Source organism: Trachypithecus francoisi, unplaced genomic scaffold, assembly GCF_009764315.1.
Source record: "Trachypithecus francoisi isolate TF-2019V2 unplaced genomic scaffold, Tfra_2.0 Lachesis_group14, whole genome shotgun sequence".
In the NCBI taxonomy this organism is placed as follows: Eukaryota; Metazoa; Chordata; class Mammalia; order Primates; family Cercopithecidae; genus Trachypithecus; species Trachypithecus francoisi.
In genome coordinates this window covers 50792569-50809696 of record NW_022681459.1, presented here as the reverse complement: position 1 = coordinate 50809696, position 17128 = coordinate 50792569, and the positions used below count along the sequence as shown (strand labels likewise).

The window sequence follows — 17128 nt, the reverse complement described above, 5'->3', positions numbered from 1 at the left end:
TCTGGAGCACAGACAAGGCTGCTACAGAGGGAGGTGCGGCACTGCTCTGATGCAAGGCCTGGAGCATGTGGTTTCTGCTTCAGGAGAGCAACAGGAAATGACCGTCAGGAAGTCAGGTTACCATTGAGGGCATAAGGCCTGGAGTGCCCTATCCGTGTTGGGAAGCCTGCAGCAAAGTGGTTGCCAAGCTAAAGCTGCAAGGTCACCGAGAGACCTTGGCCACACCTGGCCACACCACTAGGGCAGAGAAGCCCCAAAACATCCCAACATACATTAATCACTGATGGCCTATGCTGCAGGAGCAAGAAAAAAAGCTCACCAAACCAGAAAGGGAAGCTCCCTTCCACCTGCATTGTTCTTCGAACACCTTGTGACAAAGGTTAGTAGCATCATACTCACTGCAAAAGAGAAATGCTTAAAGGGCCTAGGATTCCGTTATCACAGAGCAGGTACTGAAGGGCAAATTTTGAGCTGAAAAGCAATAATTTCATCATTGGCATATAGTAAACAGTAAAATTTTGATACATTATTCGCTTGACAAAGAGCTGTTTTTTTGTTTGTTTGTTTGTTTGTTTTGACAGAGTCTCGCTCTGTCACCCAGGCTGGAGTGCAGTGCCACGATCTGGGCTCACTGCAACTTCAGCCTCCTGGGTTCAAGGGATGCTCCTGCCTCAGCCTCCTGAGTAGCAGGGACTACAGGAGTGTGCCACCACACCCACCTAATTTTTGTATTTTTAGTAAAGATGGGGTTTCACCATGTTGGCCAGGATAGTCTCAATCTCTTGACGTCATGATCCATCCACCTCGGCCTCGCAAAGTGCTGGGATTACAGACGTGAGCCACCACGCCCGGCCTAATTTTATATTCTTAATAGAGACAGGGTTTCACCATGTTGGTCAGGCTGATCTTGAACTCTTGACCCCAAGTCATCCACCCGGCCCAAAACATGTTTAAAAGTTGATTCTGGCCAGGTATGGTGGCTCAAGCCTGTAATCCTAGCACTTTGGGAGGCTGAAACGGGTGGGTCACTTGAGGTCAGGAGTTTGAAACCAGCTGGCCAGGCACGGTGGCTCACGCCTGTTCCCCAGGCTGGAGCGCAGTGGCACGATCTCGGCTCATCGCAGCCTCTGCCTACCGAGTTCAAGCAATTCTCCTCCCTCAGCCTCCAGAGTAGCTGGGATTATAGGTGTGCACTACCACGTTGGCTAATTTTTGTATTTTTAGTAGAGACAGGGTTTCACCATGTTGGCCAGGCTGGTCTCAAACTCCTGGACTCAAGTGATTTGCCTACCCTTGGCCTTTCAAAGTGCTAGGATTACAGGCGTGAGCCACCATGCCTGGCCTATAGTATGTTTTATGTGTTTAAAGAAATACAAGTGGGTTGAAAATATGAATAATGAAGCAGGATATACTTGAAAATAACCAACTACATTTAAAGTAGAACTGTACAGAATTTCTAAAAATGTAAAATTGACTAATCAAAATAAAACTTTAATAAATGTGTTAACAGCAAGTTAAATAGAGCTAAATAGTGTTAACGAACAGGAGCACAACAGAACAGAATTTTCACAATGACGTACAGAAACAAAAATATGATCAAGGGAGAGGAAGAGGTAAGAGGAGAGAATTGAAGGAGGATGTGGAGCAACAGACACTCTCATTCACTGCTGGTGGGAATGCAAAATGGTTTATACTCTCTTTGGAAGACAGTTTGGCAATTCCTATGCAGAACTAAATGTACATACCATACCATACAGCAGCTGCACTCCTTGGTATTTACCCAAATGAGTTGAAAACATTTCACACAAAATCTGTACATAAATGTTCATGGCAGCTTTATTCAGAATTTCTAAAACTTGGAAGCAACCAAGATGTCCGTCAGTAGGTGAATGAATAAACTGTCTGGACAATGGAATATTACTCAGTACTAAAAAGGAATTAGCTATCAAGCCATGAAATGATATGGAGGAATCTGAAATGCATACTGCTGAGCGAAAGAAGCCAACCTGAATAAACTATGTACTGTATGAGTTCAACTCCATGACCTTCTGGAAAAGGCAAAATCATGGAGACAGGGATGACTAGGTGGCGCACAGAGGGTATGTAGGGCAGTGAAAACTGTTATGTGTGTTACTGTAATGGGGGATACATGGCATTATGTGTTTGTCAAAACTCATAGAAAACAACAAGGGTAAGCTCCAACATAAACTGGACTTTTGGGTGATAATGTATCAATATATGTTCATTGTACAACAGTTGTACACTCTGGAAGGCTATCCATGTGTGAAGGCAGGGGCTATATGGGAACTGTCTACTTTCTGTTCAGTCTTTCTGTGAACATAAAACTACTGTAAAAAAATAAAGTATAAAAAAAGAAAAGGTGACCACGCATGGTGGCTCATGCCTGTAATCCAGCACTTTGGGAAGCCAAGGTGGGAGGAATGCTTGAGCCCAGGAGTTCAAGGCCAGCCCGGGCAGCATAATGAGACCCTGTCTCTACAAAAATAAAAATAAAACTAACCAGGCATGGTGGCACACTCCTGTAGTCCCAGCTATTTAGGACGCTGAGGTGGAAGGATCACTGAGTCTAGGATTTCAAGGCTGCAGTGAACTATCATCAAACCACTGATCTCCAATTTGGGCAAGAGAGTGAGACTGTCTCCCCAAGCCCAACTGTCTCCGACAAAAAACAAGATAACATATGACCCACAGAACTGGAGAAAATATTTGCAAATCACACATCTAATAAGGGTCTGGTATCCACAAGCAATAAAGAACTCTTATAGTTCAACAACCAAAAGACAATAACCATATTTTTTAAATGGACAAAGTATTTAAATAGACATTTCTCCAAAGAAGATAGACAAATGACCCACAAGCATTTGAAAAGATGCTGTTGACATCATGAGTCATCAGGGAACTGCAAATCAAAACCATAGTGAAATACCACTTCCCACCCACTAGGATGGGAAGAAAAAATAAAACAGAAAATAAGTGTAGTAAGGGTGTGGAGAAACTCAAACCCTTATACACATCTCATGGGAATGTAAAATGTTCCTGAAAAAATTGGTTACCGTATGACCCAACAATTCTTCTAGGTATTTACCCAAAAGAATTGAAAACATGCCAGGCATGGTGGCTCACACCTGTAATCCCAGCACTTTGGGAGCCTGAGGCAGTCAGATCGTCTGGGGTCAGGAGTTCGAGACCAGCCTGGCCAATATGGTGAAACCCCATCTCCACTAAAAATACAAAAATTAGCCAGGAGTGGTGGTGCTTGCCTGTAACCCCAGCTACTCGAGAGGCTGAGGCAGGAGAATTGCCTTAACGCAGGAGGTGGAGATTGTCGTGAGCTAAGATTGCACCCCTGCACTCTAGCCTGGGTGACAAAGCAAGACTCTGTCTCAAAAAAAAAAAAAAGTAATTGAAAACATACATTCACCAAAAAACTTGTGCATGAATGTTCACAGCAGCATTATTCATAGTAGCTAAAAAGTGGAAACCAAATGTTCATCAGTTGATAAATGGATAAAGAAAAGATGGTATATCCATAGATGGAGTATTATTCAGCCAGGAAAAGGAACGAAGTACTGATACATGCTACAACAGTGGTTAACTATGAAAACAGCACATTCTATGTGATTCATTTTATATGAAATGTCTAGAATCCTTTAAGAGACAGAAAGTAGTTTAGTGGTTACCAGTGCTGGGTGGTAGGGGAGAGTCTAGGTGACTGCTAAAAGTAGGTTTCTTTTTGGAGTTTTGAAAGTGTTTTAAGGCTAGGTGTGGTGGTTCATTCCTATAATCCCAGCACTTTGGCAGGTAGAGGCAGGAGGATCGCTTGAGCCCAGAAGTCTGATACCAGCCTGGGCAACATAGTGAGACCACATCTCTACAAAAGATCAGGTCAGGCGTCGTGGCTCAACCCTGTAATCCCAGCACTTTGGGAGGCTGAGACTGGAGGATCACTTGAGCCCAGGAGTTCGAGCTAGCCTGCACAACATAGACAAACCCTATCTCTACCAAAAGTAGTTTTTAAAAATTAGCCGGACATGCCTGTAATCCCAGCACTATGGGAGGCCGAGGTGGGCAGATTGCCTGAGGTCAGGAGTTCAAGACCAGCCTGGCCAACATGGTGAAACCTTGTCTCTGCTAAACATGTTTTTAAAATTAGCCAGGCGTGGTGGTGGGCACCTGTAATCCCAGCTACTCAGGAGGCTGAGGCAGGAGAATTGCTTGAACCTGGAAGGCGGATGTTGCAGTGAGCCTAAACTAGATCACACCACTGCACTCTACCCTGGGCAACAGAGTGAGACTTGGTCTCAAAAAAAAAAGGAAAGAAAGAAAAAAAGTAGCTGGAGGCGAGGCGTGGTGGCTCACACCTGTAATCCCAGCAGTTTGGGAGACCGAGGCTGGGGGATCACGAGGTCAGCAGTTCGAGACCAACCTGGCCAATACAATGAAACCCCATCTTTACTAAAAATACAAAAATTAACTAGGCATGGTGGTGCATACCTGTTGTCCTGTAGCCCCAGCTACTTGGGAAGCTGAGGCAGAAGAATCACTTGAACCTGGAAGGCAGATGTTGCAGTGAGCCAGGATCACGCCACTGCACTCCAGCCTGGGCAACAGAGCAAAACTCTGTCTCAAAGAAAAAAAAAAAAAAATTAGCCGAGCATAGTACTGTGCACCTGTAGTCCCAGCTACTTGGGAAGCTGAGACAGGAGGATTGCTTCAGCCAGGGAGGTCAAGGGCGCAGTCAGCTATCATTATGCCACTGCACTTTAACCCAGGCAAGAGAGTGAGACCCTGTCTTTTTAAAAAAATGAAAAAATAGGCCGGGCGCAGTGACTCACGCCTGTAACTCCAACACATTGGGAGGCCGAGGTGGGTGGATCACCTGAGGTCAGGAGTTCAAGACCAGCCTGGCCAACATGGTGAAACCCCATCTCTACTAAAAAATCAAAGTTACAGCTGGGCATGGTGGCTCACGCCTGTAATCCCAGCACTTTGGGAAGCCGAGATGGGTGGATCATCTGAGGTCAGGAGTTTGAGACCATCCTGGCCAATGTGATAAAACCTTCTCTCTACTAAAAAGTCAAAGTGGCCAGGTGTGGTGATTCACGCCTGAAATTCCAGCACTTTGGGAAGCTGAGGCGGGCGAATCACAAGGTCAGGAGATTGAGACCATCATGGCTAACACTGTGAAACCCTGTCTCTACAAAAATACAAAAAAATTAGCCAGGTGTTGTGGTGGGCGCCTGCAGTCCCAGCTACTCAGGAGGCTAAGGCAGGAGAATGGCGTGAACCCGGGAGGCGGAGCTTGCAGTGAGCCAAGATCACACCACTGCACTCTGGCCTGGGCGACAGAGCAAGACCCCGTCTCAAAAAAAAAAAAAAAAAACAGTCAAAGTTACAGCTAGGCATGGTGACTCACGCCTGTAATCTCAACACTTTGGGAGGCCGAGGTGGGTGAATCACCTGAGGTCTGGAGTTCAAGACCAGTCCGGCCAAAGTGGTGAAACCCTCTCTCTTTTTTTTTTTTCAGGTAAACTTGCTTCCATTTTATTCCTAAATAACATAGCTATTTAACACAAAAATAAAAAGGCTGCATACCTTCCTCAAAATTTGCCCACAAAGAAATTCCTAGTAGGCAAAGGACAGACAGAACTCAAAAGTTATCACCCTAAGGCTCACATGAGACAAATGCATATATATGATTGCTTCCTCTGCCCTATTATTTTTTTTTCTTTTTTATTATACTTTAAGTTCTAGGGTACATGTGCACAACGTGCAGGTTTGTTACATATGTATACTTTTGCCATGTTGGTGTGCTGCACCCATCAACTCGTCATTTACATCAGGTATAACTCCCAATGCCAATGAAACCCTATCTCTACTAAAAATACAAAAATTATGTGGATGTGGTGATGTGTACCCGTAGTACCAGCTACTCGGGAAGCTGAGGCAGGAGAATCGCTTGAACCCAGGAGGCAGAGGTTGCAGTGAGCTGAGATCGCTCTACTGCACTTCAGCCTGGCAACAGAGCAAGACTCTTATCTCAAAAGAAAAAAAAAATCAAAAATTAGCCGGGTGTGGTGGCAGACGCCTGTAATCGCAGCTACTAAGGAGACTGGGCAGGGGAATTGCTTGAATCCGGGAGGTAGAGGTTGCAGTGAGCTGAGGTTGTGCCATTGCACTCCAGTCTGGGCAACAAGAGCAAAATTCTGTCTCAAGAAATGAATAAAATAAAAAATAAAAAAAAAATCCAGCTATGGTGGCACACACCTGTGGTCCCAGCTACATGGAGGCAGAAGCAGGAGTATCTGTTGAGCCCAGCCCAGGAAGTTGAGGCTGCAGTGAGCCATGTTTGTGCCACTGCCAGCCTGGGTGACAGAGCAAGACCCTGTCTTATAAAAAACTGGACGAGATTAGATAGTGGTGATCATGAATAACCTAGCGAGTATTTTAAAAATCACTGAATTGTACATTTTAAATGGATGAATTTTATGGTATGTGAACCTGGGCTCCTTGGAGAGTGATTACAGGTCTAGGGCAGGAAATGAATAAGATGAATGTATCTTGTCATACCAGAAAGTAGCAGAGCTCTCAGAGACTCCTAGGGTCATGTCAAAGGGATTCAGGAGCCAGTCTTTTGTTTGTTTTATTTTTTAATGTTTTATAGAGACAGGGTCTTGCTTTGTTGCCCAGACTGGTCTCAAACTCCTGGGCTCAACAATCCTCTTGCTGGGCCAGGCGCAGTGGCTCAAGCCTGTAATCCCAGCACTTTGGGAGGCCAAGACGGGCGGATCACGAGGTCAGGAGATCGAGACCATCCTGGCTAACCCGGTGAAACCCCGTCTCTACTAAAAAATACAAAAAACTAGCCGGGCGTGGTGGCGGGCGCCTGTAGTCCCAGCTACTCGGGAGGCTGAGGCAGGAGAATGGCGTCAACCCGGGAGGCGGAGCTTGCAGTGAGCTGAGATCCGGCCACTGCACTCCAGCCTGGGCGACAGAGCGAGACTCCATCTCAAAAAAAAAAAAAAAAAATCCTCTTGCCTCAGTCTCCCAAGTAACTGGGACTACTGTTGGGAGTCACCATGCCTGGCTCTCAAGAACCATTTTGAAGAGATTCCCTCTGGCCACAGATGAGACCAGCTGACCCTCAAAAGAATAATAAGTTAAGTAGATTACAGCATATCAAATATAAACCCAGTAGTTCATAATGATACTTAAAAAAATTTAATACCATTGGCCATCTTTGGAAGATACTGGGAAACCAACTTCATTGTTTTAGAAATTGGTTATGAAAGGAAAAAAGCAAGCATATGGCCTGCTTTTACTATTCAAGCTGTACCTCAGGGTTACTGTATAATTGATAGGTATGAAGAGTTTTGTGTGTGTGTGTGTGTATGTGTATATATATATATTTTTTTTAAGAGACAGAGTCTTTGTCACCTAGGCTATACCCAGCCTCAGAGTCCTAGGCAACAGAGCAAGACCCATCTCTAAAACAGAAAAAAACAAAAGAGAATATATAGTTTCCTAGTCAGTGGAGGGAGATAGAAAAAAAAGAACAGTCAATTCATGAAAAGAAACATTGCAAAGACAGCACAAACAACAGCTGTAAAATCAATATAAATCTATGAAAAATAATAGATATAAATCTAAGTATATCATTCCCAGTAAGTATTAACGGACTCAGTTACATAAAGTTGAAGGTTGGTGCCCTGGAAAAGAAAATCCAGTACACATTTTTTCCAGTACACATTGTTTGCATGAGACACATCTAAAACATATTACAGATAGGTTGGAGCAAATGTAAAGGATAGTATTGGGAAATCAATCTCTTCCCTCTTAGGAGAACATGAGGCTGTGCACAGTAACTCATACCTAATTTTTTTTTTTAATCTAGCCTGGCGTGGTGTCACACACCTGTAATCCCAGCTACTCAGGAGGCTGAGGCTGGAGGATGGCTAGAGTTCAAGGCTGCAGTGAGCTATGATCATGTCACTGCCCTTTTGCCTGGGCAACAGAGCAAGACCTTGTCTATAAAAAAGAGAGAACATGAAGAATTTTTTTCTTTCTTTTCAGGTTAAAGAAGAAGGAGTTTAGTTTAGAAGAGATATATACCAACAAGAATTATAAATCTCCTCCTGCAAACAGGTAGGTAATTATAGCTGGGAAATAAAAGGGAAGAATTTGAAATGATTGATGTGAATCTCCAGCCCTTTCACTTGAGAAAGAGTTTATGTTCAGTTGTACCAATATTGGGTCTTATAAATAGCTAGAATTGGTATTTTTCAATTCCAGCACTTGAATTAGGGTCAGTAATAGGATAGGAAATAACGTGTATTATTGGGTTACATAAAATGTAGCCAGGTGCAGTGGCTCACGCCTGTAATTCCAGCACTTTGGGAGGCCAACACGGGTGGATCACGAGGTCAGGAGTTCGAGACCAGGCTGACGAACATGGTGAAACCCCATCTCTACTAAAAATACAAAAAATTCCCATCACTTTGGGAGGCTGAGGCGGGCAGATCACGAGGTCAGGAGATTGAGACCATCCTGGCTAACAGTGAAACCCTATCTCTACTAAAAATACGAAAAAAGCTAGGTGTGGTGGCGGGCGCCTGTAGTCCCAGCTACTCGGAAGGCTGAGGCAGGAGAATGGTGTGAACCTGGGAGGCAGAACTTGCAGTGAGCCGATATTCCACCATTGCACTCCAGCCTGGGCGACAAAGCAAGACTCCGTCTCAAAAAAAAAAAAAAAAAATTAGCTGGGCATGGTGGCTCGCACCTGTAATCCCAACTACTTGGGAGACTGAGGCAGGAGAATTGCTTGAACCCGAGAGGAGGAAATGCCAGTGAGCCGAGATCATGCCACTGCACTCCAGCCTGGGCAACAGAGCTAGACTCCATCTCAAAAAAAAAAAAATGTAGTCTCAGCCGGGAGCAGTGGCTCACACCTGTAAACCAAGCACTTTGGGAGGCCAAGGCGGACAAATCACCTGAGGTCAGGAATTTCAAGACCAGCCTGGCCAACATGGTGAAATCCTGTCTCTACTAAAAATACAAAATTAGCTGGGTGTGGTGGCACACACCTGTAATCCCAGCTACTTGGGAGGCTGAGGCAGGAGAATTGCTTGAATGAGGAGGCGGAGGTTGCAGTAAGCCAAGATCATGCCACTGCACTCCAGTGTGGTCAAAAGAGTGAGACTCTGCCTTAAAAAAAAAAAGGAGTTGGGCACAGTAGTTCACGCCTATAACCCCAGCACTTTGGGAAGCTGAGGCAGGCGGATCATCTGAGGTCGGGAGTTCGAGACCAACCTGACCAACATGGGGAAACCCTATCTCTAATAAAAATACAAAATTACCCAGGCGTGGTGGTGCATGCCTGTAATCCCAGCTACTCAGGAAGCTGAGGCAGGAGAATCGCTTGAACCCGGGAGGCGGAGGTTGCGGTGAGCCCAGATCGCACCATTGCACTCCAGCCTGGGCAACAAGAGCAAAACTCCATCTCAAAAAAAAAGAAAAAAGAAAAAGTACAGAGGCTGGGCGCGGTGGCTCACGCCTGTAATCCCAGCACTTTGGGAGGCCAAGGTGGGTAGATCACGATGTCAGGAGTTCAAGACTCGCCTGGCCAAGATAGTGAAACCCACCCCATCTCTACTAAAAATACAAAAATTAGCTGAGCGTGATGGCGGGCACCTGTAATCCCAGTTACTCGGGAGGGTGAGGCAGAGAACTGCTTGAACCCAGGAGGCAGAGGTTGCAGTGAGCTGAGATTGTGCCACTGCACTCCAGCCTGGGTGACAGAGAGAGACTCTGTCTCAAAAAAAAAAAAAAAAAAGTACAAAGAAGTAGTTTGTATTTGTATTTTTACCAAATATGCTGACTTCAGGACTGATAATCATTGATTTTTCAGATATGATTGTAAACCCAAATACAGGAAGAGTTTCACTTAGGTCTGAATTGAATTCAAGTCAGTGAACATTTATTAAATGCCCACTGTTTCTAGAATATAGGAGAACTCTAGGATTTTATTCTAAGATTTTGTATGTCTGCTCTAACACATTTGTACAATTATTACTACATCTTTGCCACATTGCTAAAAATAAATAAAACCTGGGCACAGTGGCTCACACCTGTCATTCTAGCACTTTGGCAGGCCAAGGCAGGCAGATTGCTTGAGCTGAGGAGTTCGAGACCAGCCTGGGCAACATGGTGAAACCCCATCTCTACTAAAAACACAAAAATTAGCCAGGCACAGTGGCCTGCACCTATAGTCCCAGCTACTCGGGAGGCTGAGGCAGGAGAATTGCTTGAGCCTGGGAGGCAAAGGTTGCAGTGAGCGACTTCACGCCACTGCACCCCAGCCTGGGTGACGGGAGTGAAACCTGTCTCAAATGCACAAAAAAGGGAGGTATTGGAAACAACCCAACATTTAAAATATTACTAGGGTTCTCATTAATTTACTTATAATTACTTATAATTAATTCTTTATAATGGAATCTACTGTGTAATCATTTAAAAAAATGAATCAGAGCCAGTGGCTCATGCCTGTCATCTCACCACTTCAGGAGGCCAAGGAGGGAGGATCACTGGAGCCCTGGAGTTGGAGACCAGCCTGGGCAATATACCAAGACTCCATCTCTACAAACAAACAAAAAAAAAAATTCTTTTTAAATTAGCTAGACATGGCGGTTGCATGCTTATAGTCCCAGCTACTTGGGAGGCTTAGGTGGGAGGATCGCTTCAGCCCAGGATGTCGAGGCTCTAGTGAGCTGTGATTGTGCCACTGCACTCCAGCCTGAGTGACAGAGTGAGACCCTGTCTCAAAAAAAAAAATATTTTTTAAAGATGAGTCAGGGCTGGGTGCGGTGGCTCATGCCTATGATCCCAGCACTGGGAAGCTGAGGCAGGTGGATCACCTGAGGTCAGGATTTCGAGACTAGCCTGGTCAAACTGGTGAAACCTCATCTCTGCTAAAATTACAAAAAAATTGGCTGGGCACGGCGGCTCATGCCTATAATCCCAGCACTTTGGGAGGTCAAGGAGAGTGGATCACGAGGTCAGGAGATCAAGACCATCCTGGCTAACAGAGTGAAACCCTGTCTCTACTAAAAATACAAAAAAAAAAAATTAGCTGGGCATGGTGGCGTGTGCCTTTAGTCCCAGCTACTTGGGAGGCTGAGGCAGGAGAATGGCATGAATCCTGGAGGTGGCACTTGCAGTGAGCCAAGATTGTGCCACTGCACTCCAGCCTGGGTGACAGAGCAAGACTGTCTTAAACAAACAAACAAAAAATTAACCAGATGTAGTGACAGATGCCTGTAATCCCAGCTACTTGAGAGGCTGAGGCAGGAGAATCGCTTGAACCCAGGAGACAGGGGTTGCAGTGAGCCAAGATCATGCCATTGCACTCCAGCCTGGGCAACAAGAGTGAAACTCTGTCTCACAGAAAAAAAAAAAAAAGAGTTGGTGCAAGTAGCTTTCAGTCACTGTTGACTAGAAGGGTTGTTAACCTTCAGGATGTCAATATCCTGACCCTGTTGACAGGATGGGCCATGTGAGTCAGCCCGTTGGTGATTCTGTTTCGTGCTTCATCCTTAGGTGTTTAGAGACCATCTTTGAGGAACCCAAGGAACGAAATGGTACGCTAATCTCAATCAGCCAACAGAAGAGGAAGCGAGTTCTAGAATTTCAGGATTTTACAGTCCCGCGAAAGAGGAGAGCTCGAGGTAAAGTCACGGTGGCAGGCAGCTTTACCAGGGCTCAGAAGGCAGCTGTGCAGAGTCGAGAGCTGGATGCTCTTTTGATACAGAAACTAATGGAACTGGAGACCTTCTTTGCCAAGGAAGAGGAGCAGGAACGATCATCAGGCTGTTGAGAAGCAATTCAGTTTGAGGGTCTCAATTTTAGTGTTTTTGTTTGTTTGTTTGTTTGTTTGGACCTCCTTGGAAGAGGTTGCCTAATTTTGCCCTACCGCCAAACCACTCAAAAATGCACAGTCCATGAATTTTACCTATTTCAAGGTGCAACCTTTTTAGAAACTGGTGAAGGAGGGTCCTCTACTTTTACTGCTGAGTATAGAACCTCAGGAATGCTCCCTTTCTCCTGGAAATGAACCTGAACGACATCCAGCCTCCTCCTCAGTCTCTGCCATCCACAGGAGGAAGCAGCAGCCTATCTTCAGTAACACTAGGATTCCAAGGACTCACAGGATTTGCACGTCCATATGAAAGTTCCGCTTTGTTTACGGTGGTGCTAGACCAAGATTATTAGAAACGTGGCCTAGGGAGGGGAACTGGCGTCCTGTCCTACGTGGTCTCACTGGCTCATTTCAGTAGTTGAGGAAAGATGAGCTGTTGTGTTTTCTAATCTTTTGTCTGCCCAGGACTTACTGATGTGAGTGTATGTGAGAGTGTTTGTGTGTGTGTGGCTTTTTCCCATCATTTTCTCCCCTCTATGACTGTGGGTCACTAGTGCCAGAGGAGCCCGTCCAGGCCCCATTCGAAGTAAGTTGCACTTTTTAATGTTGTGGTGTGGATTATTTTCATTTGTTTTCTTTTTTGTTGTTGTTTTTGTACTATTATTGCTGCATGTTTGGAGCCTTTAAATGTGATTTTAAAACAATTTTTTAAGGAGAAAAACAATACATGTCTTAAGAAAACATGATAGGCATTTGACCCAGTTGACCGCTGCATGGAAGAGACATTTTTCCTATTCATGTGTTTCAGGCAATCCCTTCCCCATCTCCAGCTTCTAGTGTAACTCATTAGAGGGAGCACTTTTATTCATCTGGTTCTCATTCTTGCCCACCAGATACATGTATTTATTTTAGTGATTTAAGTAAGAGCAGGTTTCTCTTCTGATCATTGAAAAAATACTGTGGTTGGGTGTGGTCTTAATGGTTTTTATCTGAAATGGTGTTAGGTAACAAAATTGAGTACAACAGCTTGGACAGTGATACAGGCTGACCCACAGTATTAGTGACTCTCCAGGCAGCTCGCTTCAAGAGTGGGGAGAGAGGCCGGGCACGGTGGCTCAAGCCTATAATCCCAGCACTTTGGGAGGCCGAGGCGGGTGGATCACGAGGTCAGGAGATCGAGACCCTCCTGGCTAACACGGTGAAACCCCGTCTCTACTAAAAAATACAAAAAACTAGCCGGGCGAGGTGGCGGGCGCCTGTAGTCCCAGCTACTCGGAGGCTGAGGCGGGAGAATGGCGGGAACCCGGAGGCGGAGCTTGCAGTGAGCCGAGATTGCGCCACTGCACTCCAGCCTGGGCGACAGAGCGAGACTCCGTCTCAAAAAAAAAAAAAAAAAAAAAGAGTGGGGAGAGAGTCGGGGTCATGCTTCAGACCCAGAGATGTGTTCCTGCAGTGGGATCTCAAAAGTCCCCAGCCAGCTCTCTTTGAGGGCCACCTCATTGTACTCTGGGCTCCTGTGTCACATCTACCGGAACTGTCGAATGCCGGAGTTAGCCAAGTTTCTGGGTTTGTGCCTGCAGGAGTCTGTGGGCAAAGGGCTGCTGTGCGTCAGCAGCCTCGAGGTCTTGTTCCTTTTCCACTGAAGTCCTGTGTACCCATATCCTGCTCCCCTTCCCCTCCTCCTCTAGGGGTTTCTCTTTCTCTTTCTCAAAACAAGAGTTTAGAGAATTAACATTCCATGGCTGGTGAGTGGGATGCTAAAGTCATCATCAGGACACCAGCATCACCTCTTCTATCCTCCTGGGAGCCACTGGCATGGAGCAGCCACCGATGGGAACCATCAGAGTTATAGGCACATTTCCAAGTCAGTCTGTTAGAGAAGAGTGAGTGGCACATCCTGGAATGTTGGTCAACTCTCCTAGGTTTCTTTTGCTTCCCTATTTGCTAGTGGATGGGGAGATGGGGTGGGGGTGGGGGGTCTCTATGTGCCTTGCTTTTGCAGGTTGACAGTCTATGCCACACTGGAGCAGAAAAACTGACTTGAGCCAGAGAGAAAAGTGTGCTATGGCTATCTTCTAGGTGCACTGCCTCAGACATAGCATTGAGACAAGTAAAATACACACGTGGTCATCCACGGAGGCGTCCAAGGCCGTGGCCAAATACAGTTAGAAGAGAGCCAGGCTTCCGTACTGGCTCTGAATGATGCTAACCAGATTCTGTCATTCTACATCCACTTTGCCCAGACTGTATAGACACGACCTATGTTTCACCTCAATATCTCTCCCTTCCTGGGACAGGGTTCTTAGACACTAAATGCTTCTCTCTGCCTTTTTTGCTTAAGGGAGTGGGATGAGTAGTACATTGTGCTCTTGTTCAGGCATGTTTAGGGAGCGCCCACCGGACAGGTTGCAGACTAGCAGTGAGTCAACAAAGCCCTGTTTGCCAGCTCCGTTGGCAGTATAGATGCAGTGATGTGGCGGCTATGTTTCCCAGAGAGAACAGTGGGCACAGCTGTAGTGTCACCAACATTGCAGAGATAGTTTCAACTGTGCCCATTATAGGTGTGGCACTCGAAGAGCCAGGAGCAGCGGTTTGGAACATGGGTAACTGGGAGCAGAGGACTGGAAGAAACAGAGCTGGGCTCCTTCCTTGTCCTGACAATGTAGGAGAGAAGTTGTTCTGAGGCCAGCCCTGCCCCTCGTTGAAATTCTTGGCCTACCCTCTGGCTAGGGCCCTTCCCCTGCTCCAAAGTTGAGAAGGGGGCCCCACTGCAAACTTGAAATTACTTATCTGAGGGTGATGTACATACGTAGGCTCCAGCTGCGCTCAGCCACACCTGTCTTACATTCAGTTTCAGCACTGAGCCAGCTGCAGTGTTGTCACAGGTCCTCAAGCCCGCGGTCCCTAACCATGATGGGACACGCACACCACCTGCCCAGAGCTACAGGTCTGGTTCTGGTGTGGAGTTGGTACAGTTTCTGAATATGGGAACTTCCCTCCCCAAGTGATGGGAAGTTACAGTTAACTGCAACTTAACTATCACTCACTTCCAGAGGTTTAGTGTTTTTAATATGGGAAAGAGGAGAAATCTCAGGTCCAATCAGGGTTCTGCCCATCAGCTTTTCACTGAAACTTTCAATCGTGGTTTTTTTTTCCCCCATCTTTCAGTTTCTAGCTGTGTTTGCCTCCTCCCTCCATGTTGCCTCCTCTTTTTTTGCTTTTGGTCTCCTTTCCAGCTTCATGTCTCCATGAGTTCAGCTGTACCTCGTCTCCTGTTAAATCTGATCATGTCCACTTTTTCTTACTGACCTTACTCAAAGCTACGGTAGCTGAGGGAGTTACAGTGAAAAGACATGTAGTGTTTGCCTTATTCGGAGCCTGAAGAGCCCAGAAACTCATGCTGTGAATCCCAAAACTCAGCGCTCCTCAAGAGCTGTGAAAATCATGATACTTTGTCACAATTTTGCCTGAAAGGGTCTTTGGCACGAGCTCCAGAGCCAACCTGAGGTCCATTCCAGATCCCACTCTCTGGGCATGAGACCTCCCCCATGGCTCCTTCCTCGCCCACTGGGCCAAGAGCAGCAGGGAGCGTACAGGACGGCAGCAGCAGATCCAAGGCCACAGTGCAGCTGATGACTGCATGGCCGTCGCTCCTTCTCCAGGCTGGGATTCCGTCTCATAATCAATGCCATGTACATTAAGATCTGTGAAAGACCAACTTTTAGGCAGTGATACTTTTCTCCCATTCCCTGGGGTGGGGGGAGTATGCAGTTGGTGCTTTCTGTAATTCCCTTGTTGTGTTTTGTTTCTGTAAGCTTTCCCCCTGGTGTCATGGAAAGGACCTCTTAAATAACCACATTGTGGGTGGCTGTATCCAAAGTTTAAATAATTGGCCAGAAGTGCAGAGTATCCTTTCCTGGATCCGTGTCAGGAAAGGGCTCCTTGCCAGAACTGAACTTGTTATATAAAAACCTGGCTAGGGAGATTTAATTTTACTAAAATTACAGTTTAATGTTACCATCTAGCCACAAATCGAGCAGCAAAAGCTATTTTGATGATGAAGGGGGGTCCTTGTTGAGCCGGCCATCTAGTGCAGTGTGCTCTCAGATACAATGCTTGTTGATTGTGTGTCTTCACAAGCCCCTCTCTGGTGCTGAATTGGATTTGAATTCTTCGTGAGAGGCCTCAGCATCTCCTTGGGCTGGTCTGGGCCAGTAAAAATAGCTGCCTGACATGTTTATATATTATCATGGTCAGTAGTTCCATGAAATTTGTACATTTTTGGTAACATTGGTATACATGATGCCCCTGCAGTTCCTTTTCTGTTTGGTAGTTTGTGACTCTGAAATTTCCACTGTTATGTGTGTTAATTTATGAAAATAAATTTTTTTGAAAACCTTTCAAATAACTCTCAAGGCCATTACTTTGTTCTTGTGGCTTGGCAATAAGTTAAAATGGACATTCCAAAGTTAAATATCACAGCAAGCATCATTCCTTCCAAAGTGGTCACCATTTTCTGAGAAGTATTGTGTTGTAACTGTGGGACCAGCTCAAACTGATTAACTATTGCTTAAGCTGTTACAGGTGACACAGAGCCAAAATTGCCCGGGTGTGCACAATGGAAAAAAGCTTTAACCTCCTAATTGTTACCACCACAAGCCTGGCAGGCCAACTGCATTGGCATCACCTAGGACTAGACAGGAATCCCATAAAAGCTTGACCCACTCCCAGATCAGGGAAACATTTGAGCGTTGCCTCCTGTCTCCATGCCAGTTGACTTTGACTTTTTTTTTTTTTTTTTTTGGTGGAGTTTCACTCTGTCGCCCAGGCTGGAGTGCAGTGGCATGCAATCTCAGCTTACTGCAACTTCCACTTCCTGGGTTCAAGCGATTCTTGTACTTCCGCCTCCCAAGTGCTGGGATTACAGGCACCCACCACCCCAAGCCCAGCTAATTTTTTATTTTTTTAGAAGAGATGGGGTTTTCACCATGTTGGTCAGGCTGGTCTCGAACTCGTGACCTCAGGTGATCCACCCACCTCGACCTCCCAAAGTGCCAGGATTGCAGGTGTGAGCCACTGAGCCCAGCCTCATTTACTTTTTTTGAAACAGAGTTTCACTCTTGTTGCCCAGGCTGGAGTGCAGTGGCGCGATCTCAGCTCACCGCAACCTCTGCCTCCCAGCTTCAAGCGATT

The 17128-nt window shown here is 45.9% G+C and overlaps 1 protein-coding gene across 6 annotated transcripts in view; it reads left to right on the top strand.

The window, feature by feature from the left end:
• PRR14L (proline rich 14 like) overlaps window positions 1-16340 on the top strand; it is a 70962-nt gene extending 54622 nt beyond the window's left edge. For 4 of the 6 annotated variants that reach the window (XR_004442403.1, XR_004442407.1, XR_004442406.1 and 1 more), the window contains 3 exons: window positions 8095-8166; window positions 11617-13035; window positions 13350-16340. Coding sequence is in view for 1 of the 6 variants with exons in the window: in XM_033233335.1 (XP_033089226.1) it covers window positions 8095-8166; window positions 11617-11893 (349 nt within the window). In the remaining 5 variants the exon portion in view is untranslated. Of the gene's footprint in view, window positions 1-83; window positions 380-8094; window positions 8167-11616; window positions 13036-13349 lie in introns of those variants that run through there. The other 2 variants (XR_004442405.1, XM_033233335.1) reach the window with 2 other exon arrangements.
• Window positions 16341-17128: the final 788 nt, after the last annotated feature.